This window comes from Asterias amurensis, chromosome 1 (assembly GCF_032118995.1).
Source record: "Asterias amurensis chromosome 1, ASM3211899v1".
Lineage (NCBI taxonomy): Eukaryota > Metazoa > Echinodermata > Asteroidea > Forcipulatida > Asteriidae > Asterias > Asterias amurensis.
Genome location: NC_092648.1, coordinates 29,672,875 through 29,696,605, shown reverse-complemented (window position 1 = coordinate 29,696,605; position 23,731 = coordinate 29,672,875). Strand labels below are relative to the sequence as shown.

The 23,731-nt window shown below is 38.5% G+C and overlaps 2 protein-coding genes across 4 annotated transcripts; one reads left to right on the top strand and one right to left on the bottom strand.

The window, feature by feature from the left end:
• Window positions 1-1,294: 1,294 nt before the first annotated feature.
• Window positions 1,295-4,390, bottom strand: LOC139936119 (uncharacterized). The gene is made up of 2 exons (XM_071930854.1): window positions 4,289-4,390; window positions 1,295-2,214 (listed from the first exon to the last, which is right to left on the bottom strand). The coding sequence occupies exon 2, from the start codon at window positions 2,185-2,187 to the stop codon at window positions 1,552-1,554; it is 636 nt and encodes a 211-aa protein (XP_071786955.1). The 5' UTR covers window positions 2,188-2,214; window positions 4,289-4,390; the 3' UTR covers window positions 1,295-1,551.
• A 295-nt stretch (window positions 4,391-4,685) lies between these two features.
• LOC139936104 (CLK4-associating serine/arginine rich protein-like) lies at window positions 4,686-23,493 on the top strand. 3 transcript variants are annotated; one of them, XM_071930839.1, is made up of 15 exons: window positions 4,686-4,865; window positions 6,989-7,086; window positions 7,832-8,010; window positions 8,802-8,892; window positions 9,494-9,648; window positions 10,001-10,097; window positions 10,954-11,032; window positions 11,751-11,833; window positions 13,097-13,324; window positions 14,265-14,684; window positions 15,859-15,904; window positions 18,738-18,798; window positions 19,585-19,643; window positions 20,979-21,120; window positions 21,527-23,493. In XM_071930839.1, exons 1-15 carry the CDS (start codon window positions 4,767-4,769, stop codon window positions 21,613-21,615), a joined length of 1,926 nt encoding a protein of 641 aa, XP_071786940.1. In that variant the 5' UTR covers window positions 4,686-4,766; the 3' UTR covers window positions 21,616-23,493. The 3 variants fall into 3 exon arrangements, 2 of the variants coding, with proteins under 2 accessions (XP_071786940.1, XP_071786930.1); XM_071930829.1 differs by having other exon boundaries at window positions 14,262-14,684; XR_011785903.1 differs by lacking the exon at window positions 21,527-23,493 and having other exon boundaries at window positions 14,262-14,684; window positions 15,859-15,908; window positions 20,979-21,059.
• Window positions 23,494-23,731: the final 238 nt, after the last annotated feature.

The following is a 23,731-nucleotide window of genomic DNA, read 5'->3' as shown; positions in this document are numbered from 1 at the left end:
CAACGTCGTATTGTTCACTTGCCAATTGGAAGTGTATACCCTTTTCAAAATGAAAAAGGGCCTTGCCCTTTCAAAGATGAAATTTCAGGCTTGTGGCTAGAAAAATAACTGTCGTGATGCATGACCGGTAATGAAGTAACATTTGGCTATCATAGCAAACAAAACCTGCTGAATCAGAAACATGATTGTTCCCACTTTCAAATTTGTTCATTAGAACATGGAAAGATTGGCTGATTTTAAGGGAACTTTCTGCAGAGTCAAAGGCCTGGAATTTCAAGGCCATTTTAAATTTGCAAAAAAGCACTTCCATTGGAAAATCTCATAGTCAATAGGAAACTTTTGAAGGGGCACCAAGGTCAACAGCAGCGGCAATGGCCAAGCCGTCCGCATCATGTATATTCCACTTTTAAAAGTGCACTCAGTCTCCACATTAGAATACAGTGTAAATGTTTGATTGAGTTTTTTTTTTAAAGATTGCTGAAAATTGAATTGTCCGGCAACACTCCAGAGATAGGCCAGACTTATTTCCCCTGCTGACGTTGCCATTTGCCACAAAGTGTTGATCATAATATGTGACACATAAACCACTTAAAAAAAAGAATTTTAATTAAACAATGAACAGAATACCCACCCCACCCAAGCAGCAAACAAACAAACAAAACCTTTAACTGTTACCAAGTGTTTTACATGACAACAACTAAAATGGCAAGAAATAGTAGTGTGAGCCTAAACTTATGGTAAAAATTAGCAAGTAACCTGGTAAGCAGGCCACCGGCGGCTGTATGTGACAGGATATTCTACCCTCTCCCGGCATTCAATTTGTCCTGTCATTAAGCAAACTTTGTACAACTACTTCTGAAATATCCTCCTTCAGCCCACGTTAATTTCCCACCGGCCGTCTTGGATTAAGTGTTTTCCGTCCGCCTGTATAAAATAATGGGAAACAACTGGATTCTTGCAGTCCATATGCAAACATAAATGTTAATACCTAGAACTTAAAAATAAAAATGTCACCAATTTGTGCGCACTTGGGATTTCATTTGGGAGTTTTTCATCCTGAAAATTAATCGCAGTTGAACAAATCATAATTATGTATTTCCCAGGCATGTATCACCAAAGTGAATAATAAATCGGTCGTTCTGTTGATCAAGGCCTATAAGTACCAATCGAATGGGTAAAGTTTCTACTCTTTGACACATGGTTTTGAACGTAGTTGTTTGGGAAGTCGTGTAAAGATCTTGTGGTTAAAACATTTTGGATTGTGGTATTTCCTTGTGTTTTTTTCCTTGCGTTGTTAATTTTTTTTTGTTATTTTTGTTTTGCGCTTGTGCACATTTTATGGAATGGGCGCAGTATAAATCAATAAACTATTATTAGGCCTATTAGTTGTACTTGAAAATGCTCATTTCATAAAAGTGGGATACGTTGCTTTCTGTGAGTGGATGGTAACGAACGCGGATAAAATTTAAATAATGTGCATGTTCACCAAATAATGCAACCACCATGCAGCATGGATGACGCGATCCGAGACCTCTTTTTCTGTGTGTGTTTTTATTCTTCTACATCCCATCTTGTGATTGGGACAAGGTGTGCATCGCAATCGCAGACGTCATCAAACAGAAGGTCGCTATTCCAATGGCTGCTGGACTCTAGCTCATTGCAGCTCTTGTTGCTACTAACCGATTCTTTCATCTGAAGATAAGATCGTTGATGTTTCAGAAGCAAGGTCAGCAAGGTCGGGTCAGGCTCCCTCTGCGTGAATGCCTCGGTTGGTGTTTGGGGATGACAAGGAGTCAGACATGCTGCGTGGACAGTGCCGGTCGGTAGATGAAACTCGTTTACTTCAGTGGTGTGAGGGGCTGCTGAGCTTTGCTGGATAAGAGTCATGTCTTCGTGTGACATTGATGGGACAGATTGAGCATCCTCATCAAGAAGATGCTCTTCACATTCAGGATCGACACATGAGGAAGTTTCTCCAACCTCAATGTTACCACGCGGTGCTGGTAGAACAGCATGGCAGTACTGTGGCTCATCAGCTGGAAAGACAACTGTGCTTCTTGGTAGAGTAGTCTGCTTATAGAAGACCCCAGGGCCTGCTTCTCCAAGGAAAGTTTCATCTAGTCGGAGTTCATCATCAGGTAATAGTACTTCATCGCAATGAAGATCAGGAACAATACTGTCTGCCATGATGCTGTCCTCAAAGTGAAGAGGGCCCTGTGCAGATTATAACAGATTGGTGAACACTACATCTATTCTAATATATGGGGGGGGGGGGGGGGTAGGGTCTTGGAGAATGATATTAATCTGAAAACGTTGATGATATTTAAAAATTTAAATCAAATTTGGTTAATATTAATGGATGTTAAATTTGCATCGGGGATTAAGAACAAATTATATTTGGTTTTACCCTTAAACCGATGTGTGTAAAAGTATGTAAATACTTTCCAGAGTCATGTGACACACCTCCCCCCCTATTCACAGGCATATTTTTCTGTTGGGATTCGAACCCATGACCTTTGCTATTCTAGAGCAGATTTCTTACCAACAAAACCACGGGTATTCCCCCATGATGGAGTAACCAAGATGGCCCGGTAGCAGTTTGAATTCTTATATATTTGGTTTGCGGTAACACCATGTGTGTATCTACTTGCCAAGTATATACACACATGGTGTTACCAAACCAAATACATATTGACACCTCAGTTTGAATCCTATTAGTATTGGTTCATTGCACATTAATTAAATCAGGAGTATTTATTTATTGATAAAATAGACAGGGAAGCCTTATCAGTTTTACTTTTAGTTTACACCTGCTAGGCCTGGCTAGTTGCCCCTAACTAGCAAAAGGGTCCCGTGTAGTACTGTACAAAAAGTAGCAATTTAAAATGTTGAATAGTTAAATACGAGCAATCAACATATTATGAGAAGGTTTGAGGGTATTCTATTTTGATACTCTATATAACTAAAAACTTAGGTTAATTTCAGTCACAAAAATTTATAAATTATAATTAGTAAACTCAAGTGGATTCATCTGCTCAAATCACTATGTAAAAAATGACATTATCAATCATGATTATCATTGTCTCTACTCTGATGTTTGGTGCTACATTATAGGTTTTTGTCAGGGCAATTAAAAACTGGAGTTTTCAGGTGTCATGTGTTTTCAGTAGGATAACAGGAAAAATTTCACAATAAAAAACTAAATGATTTTTTTGAAAATCATCTATCCAACCTTTTTACAATGACACTAACTTACACTTCATTGTGTGTTGAAATCTTAAAAATTGTGCTTTTCTGTTGCGAGAGATATTCCACTATTTTACAGTGCCAAAGTACGACATTGCATTGGAGCGACGTCATATGTTTCCAAACCGTTCATTGGTTGGTATTTTATTGAATTTTCAGAAGCTAGTATGGCGTGCAAAAGAAATGAAAAATCTCATTCAATTACTACTTTACAAATTTAACTACATTTTTGTCCCAAGACATATGGCTACTAGATATGGCTACTAACTAGTACTTAGTAGATTAGAATCCGGAGATATAACAAGGCAAAACACTGAACACTGCAGTCAAGCACCCCAACCCCCTCTTGAAGCCCAAACACTACCAAAACAATCTGTTTCCCCCCATGTCAGACCAGCAAGCAATGTTTGGTTTCAGAAATAAAAAATAAATCCGTTATATTTTCTCTCTCTAATTTCTAAAGTAAAAGTCTAAGTCTAGTAGGCTTAGCTATAGTAGACATATTATTTATACGTATGTCAGAATTTATTACAGTCTGCAGATAATCCCCAATTTTTTTCTTTATTTTATTTCCACTTAAATTAAAATATTTAATTTTCCCCCAAATTGTTGGTTCTATCTAGTGACTAAACATGCTATCATAAAAAACTAAAAGGAGAATGAAACTCAATCTAGCAGATGATAATGTTTATAGTTGATGTTTCTTTGACTCATTTGATAGTTGGCATAATAATGCACGAGTGATTTATACCAAAAATTCATCGTTTAGTAAATGTTTGAGCATAACCTACAACACGAAACTTTATTCTCAGCATGACGAAAATACAGACCGTGAGCAATTATTAGCAGAGTCTGTCACCGGTGGAGCTTGCACAGTCTCCCCGTAAACCGTTTACTTTGTAAACGGGAATCAAAGTTTGGATTCGAAAAATGAGGGTTGATAACATTCTTGATATAACAACCTCATACGGCTCTTCAAGAGATTGACAAATAAACAAGCCGATGCTATAGAAGTGATTGCTGAACGATATTGGTTACATACCTTTACAAAAGCCAATGAACTAGTCGAAGTAGTTGGTCAAAAGTTTTTGATTTTCCCGGTTCAAACAAAAAGTTTCTTCGTACACGTACGACGTACTCCCAATGAAAAAAAATGATGCATTGTGGGATCTTAAATGGGTAGAATAGCTCATTAAATTTTAGTCGGCTGGTTTACCACAAGAAAACACAAAATAAAAGCAAATAATGTGTAGCAATTAATGTAAAAATATGCTTTTAAGTATTCATTTCCAAATCTTCCTGGTACAGTTCAGACTGCTGTATCTTAATTTTTTGAAAAAGAATGTCCTTTTTAAATAATTACTCCACACGCGCTTAGCAAGCCAACACCCCCTTTTGATATAATAGACTCGCCCGGCCATGTAGTATTTTGTCAAAATGGCGGCGTTTTACGATGGGAAAAAGTGAATGAATTTCTGCGCTCCACGAATTTTGCACCGGTCCCAGTGTTTAACGTCAAAATGTGGCACGAAGCCAAGAAACAAGAACGTAAGATCCATGGGATTATCGTGGATTACAGAAAAAGAGCAGAGAGAAGGAGAGAGTTTTATGAGAAGATTGTAAGTAACGTTACGACTCGAGAGTTGTCTGCTTGATTTTGCACAGCCACTGAGACTGGCCGCAAGTTGCAGCTATGCGTCGATGTGTACTGCATCAGTTGCGTGATAAAATAATAGTTTTTTTCTTTTCTTTCTGAAGGTTAGGTATAATTTCAATATAAGGATTATAATAATAATTCCATGTTAGAAATTACAAACCAGTAATAAAATTCAAAGCGTTTGTTAATTATTTGTTAGGTTAGGCCTTAGTTGGGGGGGGGGGGGGGGGGAGAAATAAATTAGCATTTGGGGGGGGGGGGTGGCAAATAGGCCTAAAATTGATTTTAATTTAAAATCATAGGGGCCTATTCATAACAATAACATTCATAAATACCTAAGACAGTTTCGCTATTGCTGTTGGTGGAGAGCGCATCACATGGGGGTGTTTAAACCTTTGATAATGACCAGTATAAAGTGTTGAAACATGGGCGTGACGCGCGAGCTTGCACCTGTGCTTAAAAAAGACAGTTTCTTCATTCCTGTTGGTCGAGAGCAACGGCCGGGAGAGTTGTGCCACACCACGCGATACGCGCGACGCGCACAGCAATCTCCTTATAAGGAGTTGTTTACCCGACGGCCTTACCATTTCATAGAGGGGTTTTGTGTTGAAAGAAATCATTGAACAATTATAATTTTTGCATTTATTTTACTTTGTGACAAAAAGTGTTGATGTTTATCGACCGAAAAGGAATTTATGAATGGGAATCAAAGTGTGTTAAAAAAAATCTGTTTTCAACTAGTGGTTTAAACCCGCCGAGGCCTGGATCTTGATAATTTTCCTCGAGTTCGTCTCTGTAAAATTACCAAGAACCAGGCCTCGGCCAGTTTAAACCACTAGTTGAAAACCTCTTAACCACACATTGATTCCCTTATTAATTAATTAATTAATTATTATGATAAGGCCTGACTGGGTGGGCTGGGGGAGATAGAGTGGGGCAAGTAAAATTAGTAATGTATAGAATTAGTCATTTAAAAGTACAGTGTATGTGTGAGCGGAGAGTCCAGCAAGCGTTGGAGAAGCAGAACAGTGTACAATATTCAATTTGAGTTTGTTTCTGGGTTTATTTGGAAGATCAGCTACATGTGTACCTCTTCACAACGAGGTGATTATATTGGCAAAAATGAAGAAAGAGGTGGCAGGTGAATGTCAAAGAAGTGAGAAGGTGTGCCACCGAACCTCATGTTTAAAGGAACACGTTGCCTTGGATCGGTCGAGTTGGTCTTTGAAAAGCGTTTTGTGACCGTTTATTATAAAATGCATATGGTTAGAAAGATGATGTAAAAGTAGAATACAATGATCTACACAAATATGCCTCGAAATTGCGTGGTTTTCTTTTTACCTCGTCCAATAACACGGTTGGCCATTTATGGGAGTCAAAATTTTGACCCCCATAAATGGCCGACCGCGATAGTTCACGACGTAAAAAGAAAACCGTGCAATTTTGAGAGATACTTCTGTGGATCATTATATTATACTTTTAAAACATCTTTCTAATCATATACATTTCATAACAAACGGTTTCAAACGCTTTTTATAGACCAACTCGTCCGATCCAAGGCAACGTGTTCCTTTAAAAGGCAGTGGACACTATTGGTAATTGCTCAAAATAATTATTAGCAAAAAACCTTACTTTGTGACGAGCAATGGAGGGCTGTTGTTAGTGTAAAACATTTTATGAGAAACTGCTCCTTCCTTCTGAAGTAACGTAGTTTTCGAGAAAGAAGTAGTTTTCCACGAATTTGATTTCAAGACGTCAGAATTAGATTTTGAGGTCTCGAAATCAAGCCTCTGAAAGCACTCTACTTCAAGTGACAAAGGGTGTTTTTTCTTCCATTATTATTATCTCGCAACTTTATTATCTTTACAACTTTGACGACTAAACGAGTTCAAATTTTCACAGGTTTTTATTTTGTGCATGTTGAGATACACCAAGGGAGAAGATTAGTCCTTCACAATTACCAAAGGTGTTTGGTGTCTTTAAGCAGATGAGTATATTTGATTATACATGTATATGTATGAGGCTATTTTGGTCCACTGCTGGTGAACATCTTTAGCTTAAATTTCAACTTTCCTTATTGAACAGAAACAAGATCCTACACAGTTCCTGCGAATTCATGCTAGAGCATGCAAGATACACTTGGATCCCGCAGTTGCCTTGGCTGCAGAAGGCCCTGGAACTATGTAAGTAACAACAACAATAAGAATATTAGTTTTGGTTTTGACCCATACACCAATGTGTTTAATAGTACTGTATAGTCAGTACTTTCCCAAGTCCTTTGAAGAACAAAATTCAAAGGCATATTACTCGGGTGGGATTAGGTGGGATTCAAACCCACGACCTCTGCAATTCTAGAGCAGTGTCTCACCAACTAGAATACCGAGTTTGCCCTGGTAGCTAGAGGCAGTTCGAATCCTATGTTTTGGCAGCGGGTCCGCATCGATATAATAGATGTTAAATTTGCATCGGGATGAAGAATATTAATTTTGGCTTTTACCCATACCCAAGTGTATCCCCCATGCAAATTTAACACCAATAGGTGTTGTATGAAGTTAAATAGGACTGGGATTTTTCCCTATCATGTTGAATAAAATTCTAAATACTTCCCTGATTGTTGCACAAAATCTCCCCAACTGCAAAATTAGATGCCAATGTCTATCTGTGACTGGTGTTTGAACCTGCTCAGTTTTGCTAGCCTAGGCAGAACATAACTTAATAGATGTAAAGTTTGCATAGTGGATAAAGAATATTAATTTATTCAATTAATTTATCTAATTTTGGTTTCACCCTTACCCTTAGAGTAAAACCGAAGCTACTAGAACATAGTTGGTTTTAGCAAGCTGTTCTGCTAAGTAATACTGTATGAAATTAAGCCTAACTGAACCCTGAAACGTTTAACAAGTTTTGTCACACCACGATTTTATTCAGGATGCCCTGGCAGGGAGATAAAACGCACATGATCGACCGCTTCGATGCTCGGGCCCATCTTGATGTCATTCCGGATCAGAGTGTGATAGCGGCCATCTTACCTGCCCCTCACGACCCAGACGAAGAGAAGTGCTACTATGAGCGGTATCGCACTCTTGTGCAGAATGAGTGCGCTGGAAGTAGGTGCTAAATTACTGGATATCAATTGCTGGCACCAGACTAGAGCTGTTGACTCTTAACGCAATTGATAACATTTATTTATTAACTTATTTATTCAGAAACAACATAAATTAATTAGTAACAAATAACAATGATCGCAATAAAACAAAGTTTCAACATTGTATTTTTCTAATCAAGTGGACACCTGTATGTGGTTTGAAGCAGGTCCACACTAATTAATTTATCGATATATTGTGCAATGTAGTTCAAGATACTTTCAGACACAGTACAGAATTCCCTCAGGATATTTACTACAATCATTTAATTTAGGGTTGAACAAAGAAAAGTTGACTACAGCTGAACTTGAACCTGCAACCACTGGATTAACATGCCAGTGCTCTTTACCAACTGAGCTATCTAGTCCCTAATGTTGGTGGTCCCCGTATTATGTCACTATCTTTGTTCTGGGGTGCCAGTCAGAAACCATTCATTCTGTAACTGCCGTATACATGTAGCTGGGGATCAATACCCAAGTTTAGGATACAACCTGGGAAGCACATTTTCCCTTTTTTCAGGGTCTAGCCATTGGGACCAGTTAGCTTGTCGATTCACACCAGTCACTGGTGAAAAACACTTGTCTGTATTTAGTATTAAATAGGGATGTTTTTCATCACTGGACTAGCCAGTGGGCCCATTTGGAGGGTTTTCAACTGGTGCTTGCATGTTTTATTGAGCATTTGGCCAGTAGACTACCTTTGAGGAAGAACAGCATTTAAGATGTTAAAAATGATTGTAAATTTTTCTTGTTCAGTTTCTGAGGAGCAATGCCTACATCAGATTCAGATAGATGAGATGTTTCCAGACGTAAGCACACAGAAAGCCATGAATGAAGAGAAGGAAAAGTAAGCCTTAAGGTCTTCTTTTATTGTTTATCCTAGCGGCCTGACAATATCTCATCAATATTTAAAGGGGCTGTGGGACTTTTGGTTTTACTAGGAATTATGAACTCTCACCCAGTTCCATATTATATCTATAGAAAGCTTTTGCACGTTTGTAACTGGGTGAGAATTCATAATTCAATGGACAGCCACAGGCCTCCTTTGATCATGACCTCTCAGTCCCTTTAACAACTTGACTCAAATCTGTCTGTAAAAGTCTTTAAAAACAACAAACAAGACTTGTTTTAGGGGCAGTTAATTTCAATGTACATGACAGAAACAAGCTGTTCCTTTAATACTCAAATTATTTCACTTTCGACCCTAAATTCTGCCTATCAATTATTTGTATCAGGTGTTAAAACCAATCAAAAGACAGATTCTAAATGTTGGATGTTGCTTATTTAAATAAAGAACGATATTGCTTTTAGTTAACAGACGCATTTTTTATCAAGCTTTTTATGGTTTTACAGGTTTTATAACAGACAACTTTCACTAGTAAGCGAGAATTTTTCATCGTTCATTTATTTGGTAAATAACCAAAATGCTACATTAATTTGTTCAATAGACTAAAAGGCAAGAGAGCAGCGATTGGTTTCACCTATGAGGTGAACAACAAGGATGAGAAAGGGCAAGATGATAAGAATCAAGAGGCAGGAGAAGACTCAGACGAAGGTGATAGTGACAGCTCGTCGGATACTAGTCTCAGTGATATTGACATCGGTAAGAAAACAACAAGAAAAATAAATCTTTATGTTTTTCTCCTGTGTAAAAACTTTGCAGGCAAGAAGATTATGATGCCTTTTTCGATGTTGAAGATGACCTTTTGTCCTCTGGCACTACACCATTAAAAACCATCCGTATTTTAACGAAGTGTGACCTGGAGCAACAGTTTGTAGAAAGCCATGTTCAGGTTTTTGTGTACTTATGGTACCTTTGGGCTCGTTTTGCACTGAACCCTGACACTATTGCTGAAGTATTGCTGCACATTTTGTCTGATGATGAGCAGAGATGGAATTGATCTTTTCCTTGAATTCAAATCATGTTTCTTTATTTTTTGTTTGTTTGCCATCAGATATAAATGTAGATGTGGATGAACTCAATGATGAACAAAAAGGAGAGCTTAATGTTGTGGGCACTAGATACGGCATGAAGCCAAAGGAATATATAAGGTAAACTAAACCACATGGTAGCGGAATTCACTGTACAGACAGGCCTGACACTTCACAGAGGCAATGGAGGCGTCTGCCTCCATGCCCCCTGGTCATTGCCTTGGTGCCCTTGAAATGCTCAAGTAGAAATTTTCAATTTCCTCATAGGGTACTTTTTTACCAAGGAGAAATCCACATGTATTTTTTTCAGAGCCTTTGAAAGTGGATAAATTTTTGGTGTGCCAATTTTGGGGTAGCAAAAAAAACCCTGCTTATCTTTTGTGGTGTGTCCTGGTGAAAAGCACCGGACTCAAGCCCTTCAACCAACTCCACAGACCTGCTGAAGCAGAAAATATTGCTTGGCAAATTTTTGCTAAGCAAAAATAAGCAGAAAACCAGTCGCAAATGATACAGGTGTCAATGTGTTTGGCTGGTAACATAAATCTCGTAAGCATTTTTTGTTGTGCTGTGCTGTGCTGCTTTGGTGGCTGAAGCAGCTCTATTTAATTTGACCTGAATGTTTTTGATCAGCATAGTTTAGGTTTGATTCCCAGCCGTGACACTTGTGTCCTTGAGCAAGATACTATCATTGCTTTGTCCTTGGGATGGGACATTAAGCTGTAGGTCCAATGTACTAGGGTTGGTGGTGCACATACAAGAACTCGGAACACTTATCATGGAAAAGAAGAGGTTAATCCCAGCGTTTCTGATTCACATAGCAAGCACCCTTGTTCACAGGTTTTCTTAGGCTTGCGGGCTGCAGTGGTTAAGCTCACTTATGAGGCATCCTTCGTTTCAATACCAGAAAGATACGATAATGTTAATAATGATAAAACCAAGTTCAAATGGAGTAGTTTACCATTGTTTATATTTTCAGAATGCTAGAGAGGGATAAACACGAGTTGGATATGCAGAAGAAATATAAAGAGATAGAAGAAGAAAAAGCCTTGTATTCAGTAAGTATTTCTTAATAATTAAGAGTTAATTTCTTAACACACCACAGCAATAAAACAGAGAACTGTGAGTTCCTATACTGGCCATATAACAATGTTTTTCCTTATGGTTTCTCAAATTGTGTACTTTCGCGAAAACCCCCCAAATTGCTTAAATACAGCAGTAGACAGTGCCTAAATAAACACATATAAAAAAAAAAATTAAAAAAAGGACATGACGTTGATGTACATTATTTTGGCGGCTGGTAGTAAGCCTTACACTTCGGCAACACAAACAATGGACCCTTCCCATGAAATATGCTAATTACATTTACGCATGCATACAGACCCTATTGGTTGGCAAACACCATAGAATTGTGCACTAAGCAGACGCGCAATCGCGTCTGCGTCACACAGCCATTAGCCATGTACAAAACAGCACGATTTTCCCTAATTTTGCCAATTTACATATTTCATGGGAAGGGTCTATTAGCTGATGGGCGGTAGCACTTGTGTGACCTAACAATTAAAAGAGTAAAAGTAAGGAAATCAATTGGGTCTAATAATTCAAACATAATGTTTTAAAATGTGTGATGTGTGTGCAGGAAAAAATCCTGATAACCGCAAGGATTTAATAAGAATATATAATAAGAAATGATGGTGTACTACTTTGTCTTTGAGACTAATTTTATAGGATTTGATGTTAAAGCTCAACTACGTGTCATATTTTCTTAATGTGTAGGGAAGAAAGTCAAGAAGAGAGAGACGAATGCTAGTGGAGAAGAGGTTACTAGCAAGGGGAGACAACAAAATGAGCCCTCCAAGGTAACTTTTATAACATTGTGATGAAAGGTTTTACATGTTTACAGGATTAGTTGGATTAAGAACAGCATTTTTTATTGATTATATACTTTGATTATGAAGCTTATACTAGATAACAATTTTCTTTGAAATATTTCCCATAGAAAGCAAGTCATATTCATGTGTTATTTCATATAGAAAACCCCCAAAAAGAAAAACAACAGCGCCTTGAACACCGAGCAGGGGGAATATGATCGCATTACAAGTCTTACTATTATTATTATTTGCTGACTTCAGTTGTTACAACCAAACGTAAGGACATTGTGTTGACATGCTGGAAATGGAACACGGGTTTTCACTATTTTCACTATTTTCTCCTGAATCGCACAATGGATTAAGCCCAAATTTGAACACAACCTTTAACCCTTTAGCCCGCATAACGCCCGGAGGCGCCCTGCGTATGACCACGCATACCGCCCGCACGCGCCCACGCAGTTTGACATGGTGTAATTTGAGTTATACACATGCGATTATAACGCAGTAAACAGCCGTAGATAGAGCGCGATCTCAAGATGTCAACAGTCTAAAAATAGCACATGGTCCACATAAGAAAAAATGACGTAAGGTTCAAAGGTCGAAAGTCATTTCACTGTCGGACGACAGTAAAGTTGAAAAAACTTGTGTGCACAACTTTCCACGTAAACAAATCTTCGCTTGATACGCAAACAATGTTTTCAATTTTTTTGGATCTCTCTTATGTTTCCAACCTGAAAGCTTGAATTTTGTGAGACAAACAAAGCAACTGTGACAATCATCCACAAGATAATTTCATCCTCTACAAAATAAACTCAACTTGTAACACAAGAAAATAATCACACCGATAGTTATCCAACGTTTTTTTGATAGGGCTTGAAATCGATTGAATTTTCCTGGCGCACTAAGGAGCGTGTGACATTATGTTTAATGTTGCGTGCGTGCTAAAGGGTTAAACAGGCCTGATCTTTCATGAATGCCCCTGGTCTTTGCCTTTGTGCTAGTGAAATGACACAGTAAATGAAATGACACAATTTCCTCATACATGTAGGTGCCCTCTACCAAGGAGAAAATGCCTTGGTGCCATTGCCCTTTCAAAGCATACAGGCCTGTGTAAATATAAATTGCTTCAAATGAAACGCTTCCTCAGACTGATCAGTATTTTGTACAATTCAAGAGAGCTTCAAGAATGGTAACGATGGAATGGGATGGTGGTGGTGTTAACCATGTTTAACCTTTTCATTTTCTGTTCAGTTATGCCAGTCGAGACAGCCCGACATACCAGGACTACAGACGCTCTCGTTCCAACTCCTCAAGGAGTCGATCCAGCTCCCCAGAAGACACTGGCAAGGTCACCTTCATCACCAGCTTCGGTGAGGACAAGGAAGAACAGGCAGCGAAGAGCGAACAGCCCTCCAACAGCAAGACGCAGAAATCGTCTTCCAAATCTCTGTCTGGGTCTGATTCTCATTCCAGGACACGGTCGGTTTGTTTCCACTCTGCGTCATTTTTTAAAAACTACAAATAATCCCTGTGTTTGCTAGATTTGATCACATGTGGGTACTTCCGTATGAGATATCCTTGGTAAGAGGTACCTAGGCTATTGACTTGACTTGACTTCGCTGCTTAGGTGTCCCTTGGCCTTCTTGGATAAGCGTCTCCATTTCAGTCTGTTGCCGCTTGTTGCTCTACCTCAGGAAGTGGAATGTGAACATCTTCTTGGACTCGATCCTCCCAGAACACTGTAGGGTGTCCTCGTTGGCGTGGTGTGATGAAATCGCTGTAGTAGATCTGGTAGGGTAGCCTACAGGTTGGCATTCTGATGACATGCCAAAACTATTTCAGGCGACGTTTGCTCACTACAACCACAATGGTTGTAGTCATGTCAAGTTGCCTGCATTGATCATCAATTCTCGAGGTCATTACTTAATAAAACTGTTATTTCTAGAAATCAATGAGTGAGAATGTCATTAGGATACATTGTCGGTTTTTCCCCATAGCTTTTTCTCTTTGTACCATAACAGGTAAACTTTTTGGTTTGGTTGTGTTGGCCTTCCAAGAGTTGTTTTAGGGTATAAGGTCTTGGTACAAGTCTCTTTGGCATACGGGTTAATCTGTGTCATTGATACAGATTGTTGGTATCATAAGAAAAAAAACATACGTTATTGTGTTGCATCAGGTCTGGAATTTTATTTTTGAGAGGGCTAAGTCCAAAATTCATTTTTGAAAAGGGTAGTTTCATTGGAAAGTCTTGGGGGAAACTTTTGAAGTGGAGCCAAGGCTAAGACAACTGGCAACAGAAGCCATGGCCTCCATGTAATTCCAGGCCTTTTGTATACAATGTTGCGTCATTAGTCTCCTAACCTATTATAGTATTGTTTTACAGTCAATTAGCAACGCTTCTGTGTCTTTGTTTCAGAAGGCGTCATAGACACTCCTCTTCCTCTACCAGCTCATCAAGATCTCGTTCAAGATCACCTTTACAGGGGAAGCATCGAAACCATAGCAACTCAAGATCTCGTTCCCGTTCATTGTCAAGAGGTCGGCATAAACGACGAGGCTCCAGCTCAAGTTGGAGTTCGCGATCAAGATCCCGATCCCCAGTGAGGGGACACCGGCGTTCTCGCTCTAGATCACCAGAGAGACACGGAGCCCGGCGTCTTTCCCACGATCGGTATCGTAGGTCACGTTCCAGCTCCAGATCGAGGTCACATGGTTGGACGCACAGGCCCAGGTCGCGGTCGAGATCGAGGTCGAGGGACCGTTTCAGAGGAAGATCGAGATCAGTGAGCCGTGAGAAGGGAAAACTACCACAAACTCCTAGCAGCTTAAAAAATAAAAGGTATTTGTCTGTGGGTTTTACTCCAAAGAAAAATCACTCTAGACAAAATTAACACTGAGTTGAGCTGATATTTATATGTCACACACCGCCCTTGGGTCGATGCCAAATCAACTACTGACAACTAATGTTAATAGTCTGTTTGAAGCAATTCTGTTTTACCCCTGGAAAACTAGGTGGCAGCAGGCTTACCAGGTAAATCTCCCTTTCTCAGTAATGTGCTCCTGTTTAGATCATTTTAAATGATGGTAATTTATCTCGAATTTGATTTCGAGACCTCAGATTTAGAATTTGAGGTCTCAAAATGAAGCATCTGAAAGCACACAACTTCGTGTGACAAGGGTGTTTTTTTCTTTCATTATTATCTCGCAACTTTGACGACCGATTGAGCTCAAATTTTCACAGGTTTGTTATTTTATGCATATGTTGAGATACACCAACTGTGAAGACTAGTCATCGACAGTTACCAATAGTGTCCACTGTCTTTAAGCACATAAAGTAGCTTTTTAGCACAATAATATGCTTCCCAGAATGAGGTCACCACTAAGCCAAAGTGTAATATCACACTGCTATCCTGCTCCTTTTTTTTCTGAGCAAAAAGTCATCAAGCAATTTGTTCTGCCGAAGTAGCTCCATGAAATTAAGCCGAGATGCAAGTACATGTACAAGGGTATTGATCTGTAATGGTTTGCAGTTGATATTTACCAATAATCAATAACTGATAAACCTGTTATCGTTAGCAGTTGATATTTACCAATAATCAATAACTGATAAACCTATTATCATTACCAGTTGATATTTACTAATAGTCAATAACTGATAAACCTATTATCGTTAGCAGTGTGTACTTCCAACAAAATTACTATGATTTGCTGCTAGTTTTAAGAGCTTTATTGGCGGCTACTAGTAAAATATTGTTGAAATCATCATTACCCCAGCTCCTAATTGGTTTCATTAGAGTTTGATAAATTCTGTGCTAGAATAATACTTTAATAATAATTTTAATAATTTCTAACATTTTTTGTGTGCCCTCTTCATCCGAAGATGTTTAAAGGCGCCAATCAACTGCCAATACAAATTATATCAAAATTACACTAACATTACATCAAAATTATGTAAAATTACACAAGGGGAAAAAAACCATACAATAACTATGCCTTTTCTTTTCCGTTTGCAGATCAACAGAAAGTAGTGTGGGTAAAACACCTGGCTCTGTCGACAAAGTCAGTAAGATTTTATGTTATACGTAATAATTTTATTAGATTTATCTGAACCAATAACAGCAAAACAATTGAACTAGTGACTCACCCACTGCACAACGCGAAGTGAACTTACATGCACCTCTCCTGCCTGCGATTTCGGGAGTCAAAATCTACACTAAGGAATTGACTCCCAAAATGGTGGAAATTGTAGATGCGCATTATTCGGAGGTGCATTCCACATTTGAAGGGGTCATGCATCAGGATCTTGACATTACTGTTCGTGTAGTTTGTGCATTGTTCGAGATATATGGGAAAATCTGTCAAATCTGTCAGTATCACCTGTCAAAATTCACTCTAAAAAAAGGGAACAAATATATACAAAACTTATTTGGCGAAAACCGGCCCTTGCTATTTTAAGGGAATAAACAGTTTGAGCTTGGTACTAGCTGGTTAGCTACCACAGAAGGCAGAAATTGCGTGTCCTCTTTTCTTGTTAGCTTCCATTTTGAAATTGTTCAACTACATTTTTTTGTTTCTATGAGACATTTTCTGCAGAGAACAACCAGGGAATAAAATGAAATTACATTTCACTTTTTTAGCATGATTACTGAAACATTCATAGGATTGATACCTATAAAGAAAAAGGGAATGTGAAGAGGATCTCAAGACTTCTTGTGATGTCAATGGACTGAAGTGATATTTTGAATTACAGCAAATTTAATGCAGTCCACAAAAAGAACAGGACTAGCTGACAGTGGACAGTTTTGGAGTACTCACTCTTGTGTTGTGTTGTGACTCAAAGTGTTTGAGTGGAGACTGCGGCTGATACAGTTACGTTCCTCTGGGCAGTTGTGCCGTGTCTGGATGATCCGTCCATGGTGTCCACGCGGTTGCTTCTGTTGGTTCCCAGTCTACTGCATAGTCCGAATATCATCTTCTTGGCCTGTTTCTGAAAGCGGTCGTAGGTAAAGCAGTAAATCAAAGGGTTGATGCACATATTCACTGTCACAATGGTACTCATTGTCTGAAACACTAAGCTGTTGACGAAGTTATCGTTCAGTCCAAGATTGTAAAGGATGTAGTTGATGTCAGTTGGGGTCCAACAGATTACATAGAAGGCAGCCACTAAGATTAGAGTCTTGGTTATCTTCTTATTGGTCTTAGACAGCATGTTTCCGGCACTTTGATTATTGTCGCGGATCCTCTCTGCAGAACGCCGGCTAAGCTTCAAGATGATTTTGGTGTAGGAACAGACGATGATCAACACCGGGATAAGAAGATCCTTGAGAAATACAAGGACACCAGCGATAGCTTGGGTAGCAGGGCTTGGCCAAACGGCATCACACGCTCCATTGGTGAGATGAGATATGAGAACGAGGTGTGCCTCAGGTATCCATCCACACAGCCAAGATGTCACCATGATCATCATCAGGCGATGAGCTGAGAATAGCTTACGATGTTTGATGGGTTGACATGTTACTAAATACCGCTCCATGGATATAGCAACTAGATTGTAGGTTGAGGTGAGAAACATGCCGTACTGTGGCCACTCAGACCACCACAGTCTACAGTACAGCGAGCCCAGGATGTTGTCTGGAACGGTCGACGGGGTGAAAATCAGAAACCGGCGCAGAAAGAAAACAAGCGACCCCAGGAAATCCACAATGGACTGATGGAGGATAAGCTTATTGGTTGTGGAGCTGAAAACGCTGCGATTTCGCAGCATCACCAGACATACAAATGCATTGCCGACCATTCCTACTAAGCCTAACATAGTGTACATGTAGAAAAATGCACTTGTCTGACTTGAGTTGTTTTTTGGCTCGGATGTAAAATTGGAAACAGTTGACATCTCCATTGCAAAATCAGTTGGAGAAACAAAATGTCAAAGAGATGTTTGATGTGCGGTTGCAGTACTTTCTTAGTAGTGTAGTCTATCACTATCAATATAGCACAGTGGACCAACCCCCTATCAAATGTTTACTTTCTGGAAGATCTTCCGAGTTGCTGGTCATTTTTATAGTTTTTTCTTCTATAAAATCAGCATAAAGACAGCCAAGTTATTGCTTTGAAATTAAGTTAGCCATGGTCGGTGCTTGAAATTGTTTGTTAACCACAGACCATATTCAAAGTGCTTGGAGTTGTAACTGATGGCGCTTTTGTGCTTCCAATTTACAATCTCTGTGCTGCTGTAAAAACGACAAAGCAAGTTAAAAATAACATTAACAATAAAATCCTTTTTTGACTATTGGTTACTTTTTTGGTGCTGTCTTTTTTTCAGTAATTTTCAAATCATAACTTAATTTGAATACAATCTTTTTGTGACAGTTTATCATTTTTTTTGCTGCTGTCATTTTTCATTTATTTCCAAGCAATCTTTCAATCAAATTATTTTTAGGTTATGCAACAAAACAAATGTTTGATGGTATATCTTTCTTAGTAAAAACCTTTACAAAAGAAGAAGTGTTTTCTAGATCAATTTGATGTTTGTAATTTAAAAACAAATTACAACCACAAAAGTAATTCATGTTACGACAAAGCGCATTTGCAGGGTTATTCACTAGGAGAGAAATTGTAAATATTTGTTTATCACCAATACAAATTTCTATAATAGCTTTGAGTAATTTGCTGTCGTGTCAAAGTAGAAGTATTTGCCTCGTTGATATACATGGCAGACTGGTTCCAAAGCTTATGTAAAGCAAATACAATCCACTGTAGCTTTATTGTGGAGTCAAGAACAGGACTCATGATACCAGACGTAGGATGAAGTACAAAGTGTTGTTCAAAAGATAAAGTTGATTGGACTGCATTATAATTTGTTTGATTTTAAAATCAGTATCTGATTTATTTGCAGAAAACAATGACACCACAAGAAAGGCTGAAACTTAAAATGCAGAAAGCACTAAACAAACAACGTAAGTTGGCTTTCAGAAAGTATTAACAATAGCTAGTTTTTAGAGCACTTATCATTTTTTATTTCTATACAGTTATTGGAAGTTTATGATTTATATGACCCATTTATGTTACACCTTGTAAGGGTTTACAAGGTGATGCCGCCAATTCAGCAGCAACTGCCAGAAACCCTGGGGCAAACCCCTTCTGTTAGGGATAAGCATAGCTGGGTTCTTTTATGTGCATTACAAACATTCATGTACAGGACCAGTGTCTTTTACGTCCGATTCAAAGTGTCTTGCTTCAGGCCATATATGAGCCTCAAGACTGGGACTTGAACCCGTACTCTACTGATCAGAAACACCAGAGCTTCAGTCCAGCGAGCTGGGCCGCTTGGCCACAAGTACTAGCCTATTTTCTATACCATCTGCCCGGGTAAAAAAGCAGGACAGTTCTTTTCAGAACTGAGAAGTCTCCCGAACCCCCAAACACCTTCTCCACGGTAGTAGAATAAAGCAAGACAGTTCTCTAAGAACAAACTCTACCTGGCAAGTAGATACACACATGGTGTTTCCGCAAACTAAATATATTTTGATACCTCCCCATGCAACGCCTCAAATCCTAAATAACTATGATAAAACTGGTATGCATGTTCCAATTGTAACAGATTCTATTGTCTAAAAACGTCTGAACTGGATTTGGCAGGATTTTGGGCTGTTAGTGTTAGGAAAAATTCATGTTTATCAGGCTTTGTATAGCTTGTTTTTTATTGGACAGATGGGACAAACTGAACTTGTTTTTATTTACAGATAAAGCAGACAAAGTCAAACAGCATCAGAAAAGATCAGCCAAAGAACTTGAGCAAATGGTAAGGCTTCTTTCTTTCATCATGATCAGTGCCAAAGCTACAATATTCAGGGAGAGTCACTATGATTGTTATTAGCTGTGGTTGGCAAAAATCTAGACTTGGATTGAGTAGTTTATCTCAATGAGTCGATGTCGGTATCTGATGAAAACATTTCTTAGCTGTTGTGAAGATTTATTGGGAAAATTTATCACAGATATTTACTGAATGAGAATGCCTTATAATTTGTGACACTGCTTTGACTGCTCTGATAAGAACTACAACGCCGCGGTGATCCTCGGCACTTTCTATTTTCCCGAGGTGAACCACTTGGGAAAATAGAACGCACCGAGGATCACCAACGAGGTGTAGTTTAAACCATAGCATAGTAGCAGAATATTTGTACGGGGTAATATAAAACTCAACAGTTGACTTTGTTGGGTAGGAATGTATACCAATGATTCACCACAGCTCAATGGACTATCAGTGCAAATAGTGACAATCCTACTCCACACTCGGTCCACTGACTCGTCTTCTCCTTGGTGTCTTGATTTACTTACCCATTTCGTTTGTTGTTTGCAAAATGTACATTACTTGCTATTTATTGTTATCGATGTCATTGCTTTTCTGTATGTGTTTTGTTATGATTGATATTTATTGATGCTGTGGTCCTTGCTTTGCACAGTGTTGCAATACAGACCACACTGTCATTCATTCCTATTTAATTCTTTCTGTTCCTTTTTGAAAAATATTTATACTTGACAACATCATCCCATCTTGCAAGTGATGTTGTTCTTATATTTGTTCTTGTCATGTTTATGATGATGGTGTGATAAATACATGTATCTTGTATTTCTTATCGTATAATGTTTACGTTTTTGTTGTATTGTTATGTGCATTATTGTTTGATTGAATTTGTGTATTTAAATTGAATTAATTATCAATATTAATCATTGCCAGACATTGAATTTCCAATACCAATACTTTTTTAGATTAGACCCAACTGTTTGTCATTTAAACCATTGTCATATTATTTGAACTGTGCCATACACAATGTATTTATCTATATTATGTTTCTTTTTATATATAGGAATAAGAAAACCCACAAGACCATATTATTCAAACTGACAAAGTTTAAAATATATTAAATGTAAAATTTACTATTTTAATTAATACAAAAGGATGACAGGCATTGCATTTATTAAGTAGGCTTATTTTTATTATTGGTACAAAGGTTAAAATAAGGCATGGTGCTCTGATACGGTTGGCTTTTGTCTGTATTACATAGCATAGGGAACCAGACATCAGTCACCTCCACCGAAAGCAAAGCACTCACTCTTTGTCCTTTTCTTTCCACAGGAGAGAGAAGAAGAACTGAGGGAAATGACTCGGCAGTTTCGCTACAAGGAGCAGGAGAAGAAAGAGCGTGATCGAAGCGAGAGGGCCTGGAGAGACCGCCCTCGCTCTCGCAGTCGTTCCAGATCCCCTGAGCGCAGACGCAGTAGGCTTTCTTTGTTTAACCTTTTGTTCAAGACAGAATTAGCTGCTGGCCGGACATCACTTTGTTATTGTTTTTAAGTCATAGATCAATCGTTATGGGTAATATGGAAATGTAGGTTGAAACGGGGTTGCTTTTTTGTTTATGTTTGCACTTTGGACAAACATTGCCAAGCTTGCCACCACTTTCTTCATTTGTGCAAGTTGCATGAGAAATATTATGTGGGCGGTGTTGTGCATCTTTGATAATCTGTAACCTTTGTGAATTCAAAGCGGTGACAAATTGTCACAGAAACCCATCTTTGAGAAAGATCTTGCTTGGGTGGAAACTTCAGGCCATCTGTATATATATTTTCTTTTATATATATGTACACATTATTCAGGTGGTGATCTTTGTGTTTATTTTGTAGGATACGGACGTGACAGATACTCACCGGAGAGACGACGCTCCAGATCCAGATCAATGTCCCCTAGACCTCCTGCTCGGTATAGGTATTGAGTTATTCGGCTGGTTTGACAGTGTCTTATAATGTACATGCAGTTGCAAGGCTGCAACAGAACCATTGCACATTATTAGCATCACCCAATTTTGTCGAGTTGCTTAAACAGAGAAGTATGTTAAATACCTTTCAGCTAAGCAGTTTTTAGCAGGGGTCCGTCACTTATTGTACATGTCAGTACATAGTGGTAAAGCATCTGATTGTACATGTGAGACATGGTGTTTTTGGCTGGTAATCTATTTCTGGTAAGCATGATTTGGTTGTGCTTGGCTACTTGTGTACATCTTAAGCAGCTCTATTAAATTGGGTGCAGGACGTCAGCGATCGACAAACCAATACATGTACATGTAAACCAATTTCGGTGCAAATTTTAATGGTTTGGGCACTTCCATGCTGGTTGATTTCTACTGTGTAATTTACCTACTAAAAAAAAATGTTGAGTGCCAAAACTTAGTACAAGTGTTGCAATTGTAAATATAAGTGTACTCCGAATGTCCACAAATGTTCTATGATGCAACTACTTTGAACTTGTCTATGTTTGTGGAGATGTCAATGAAAGTACACACACCTGGGCCCAATTTCATAGAGCTGCTTAAGCACAAAATTTTGCTTGAGCAAAAAAATCCTTGCTTAGTAAAATCAGATTACCGGCCAAGATTCCACTCAATTGTTTTGCTAAGTAAACAACAGCTAAATACTAGTCACAAGCAATGTATATGGTATGACATTTTGGCCAGTAACATGTGTAAAATAAGCAAGCTATTTCCGTGCTTAAGCAATTTTGTTGCTTTCCGTGCTTAAGCAATTTTGTTGCTTAAGCAGCTCTATAAAATTGGCCCCTGTTCTTATTAATACCAAAGCTTTTGGCTACGCATGTTATTCAAAAAAGTGGTTTTCATTCTAAAGATTTGTATTGACCCCTTGCACGCGCATCACACACGGCGACCTATGCCACGCTCACCATGTTGGTGGGCAGTAAGGTTTATGTGTATTAACGCCGCGTCGCCTAAAATGCACACTTAACTGCATAACGCGCAGCATAGAGTTATATATAAAAACGCACAGAGTTATATATAAAAACGCACAGTGAAATTGCCCACCAGTATGGCGCATTAAAGATTTTTTTGATGATGACGTCAGGTGAAATGGGTCAATACATTCTAAAGATACATTGCTGCACAGAAATAGTGTAAAACTGTATTATATTTTTTTTCTAAGTGGTGGAAGGTTCTCTCTTTCAAAATGAATTCTAGTTGGCACTTTTTGTTTAACTGAAATTTTCTCTCGGTGGCTGCCAAAACAAATGCTGCACAAGAAACACTGTTTTTTTTTTTCACTGTACGGTTACACTTGGTATTGCATAACTAGCCTTTCATCCAATAGTGTATGTAGTTTATGAAGAAAGTGCAGCTAGAACCAGTTCAAATGCAAGTAGTTTTGAAGTGATGATGAGGGGTATTTATATTGGTATCAAAATGTAGGAAAGCAAACTGCCATGTTTGGTGGAAGGCCCCCTCCCTCATGGTACATCAATGGGGGAAGGTACGTTCCTGTTTTCTTTTTTGACTGGGGTTGGAGAGAAGTTTAGAATGGGAAACGCATCAAATCCCCCTACAACAATGGAAAGAGAAAGCACCTTTATCTAAACTTTGGTATCAAGTTGTGGAAATATTCTAATAATAACCCACATGTAAGAAGGAGATTATGTTACCAAGATGTTCTCATGTTACAGGCATTCGAGTATTGGATGTTCTATTTTTCTTTCGTAGTGTTGAGAGATACATGAACATCATTCATATATTGCCACAAAGATCAATGTGACAAATGTGTTGTTTTGATTAACATGTACTTTCAGGACATGAATAAATAAACAAAGATAAATCAACTGTAAAAGCCCCTTTTTGTTTCTATAAGATGAATCCGTGGTTTGAAGGTTTCTGCCGACTTTACTAGAGTGTTCTCAACTTCGCACCCATCAGGCCAAACAAATCGCATAATCAGTAAGATGTTTTGACAAGTCGTTTAATCCCTCACACGATTACACTGCCCTCTGGAGATAAGTTGCTACAAGAGCGCGTTACCGTCTATCTGATCACCGTGACTAACATTGAAGAG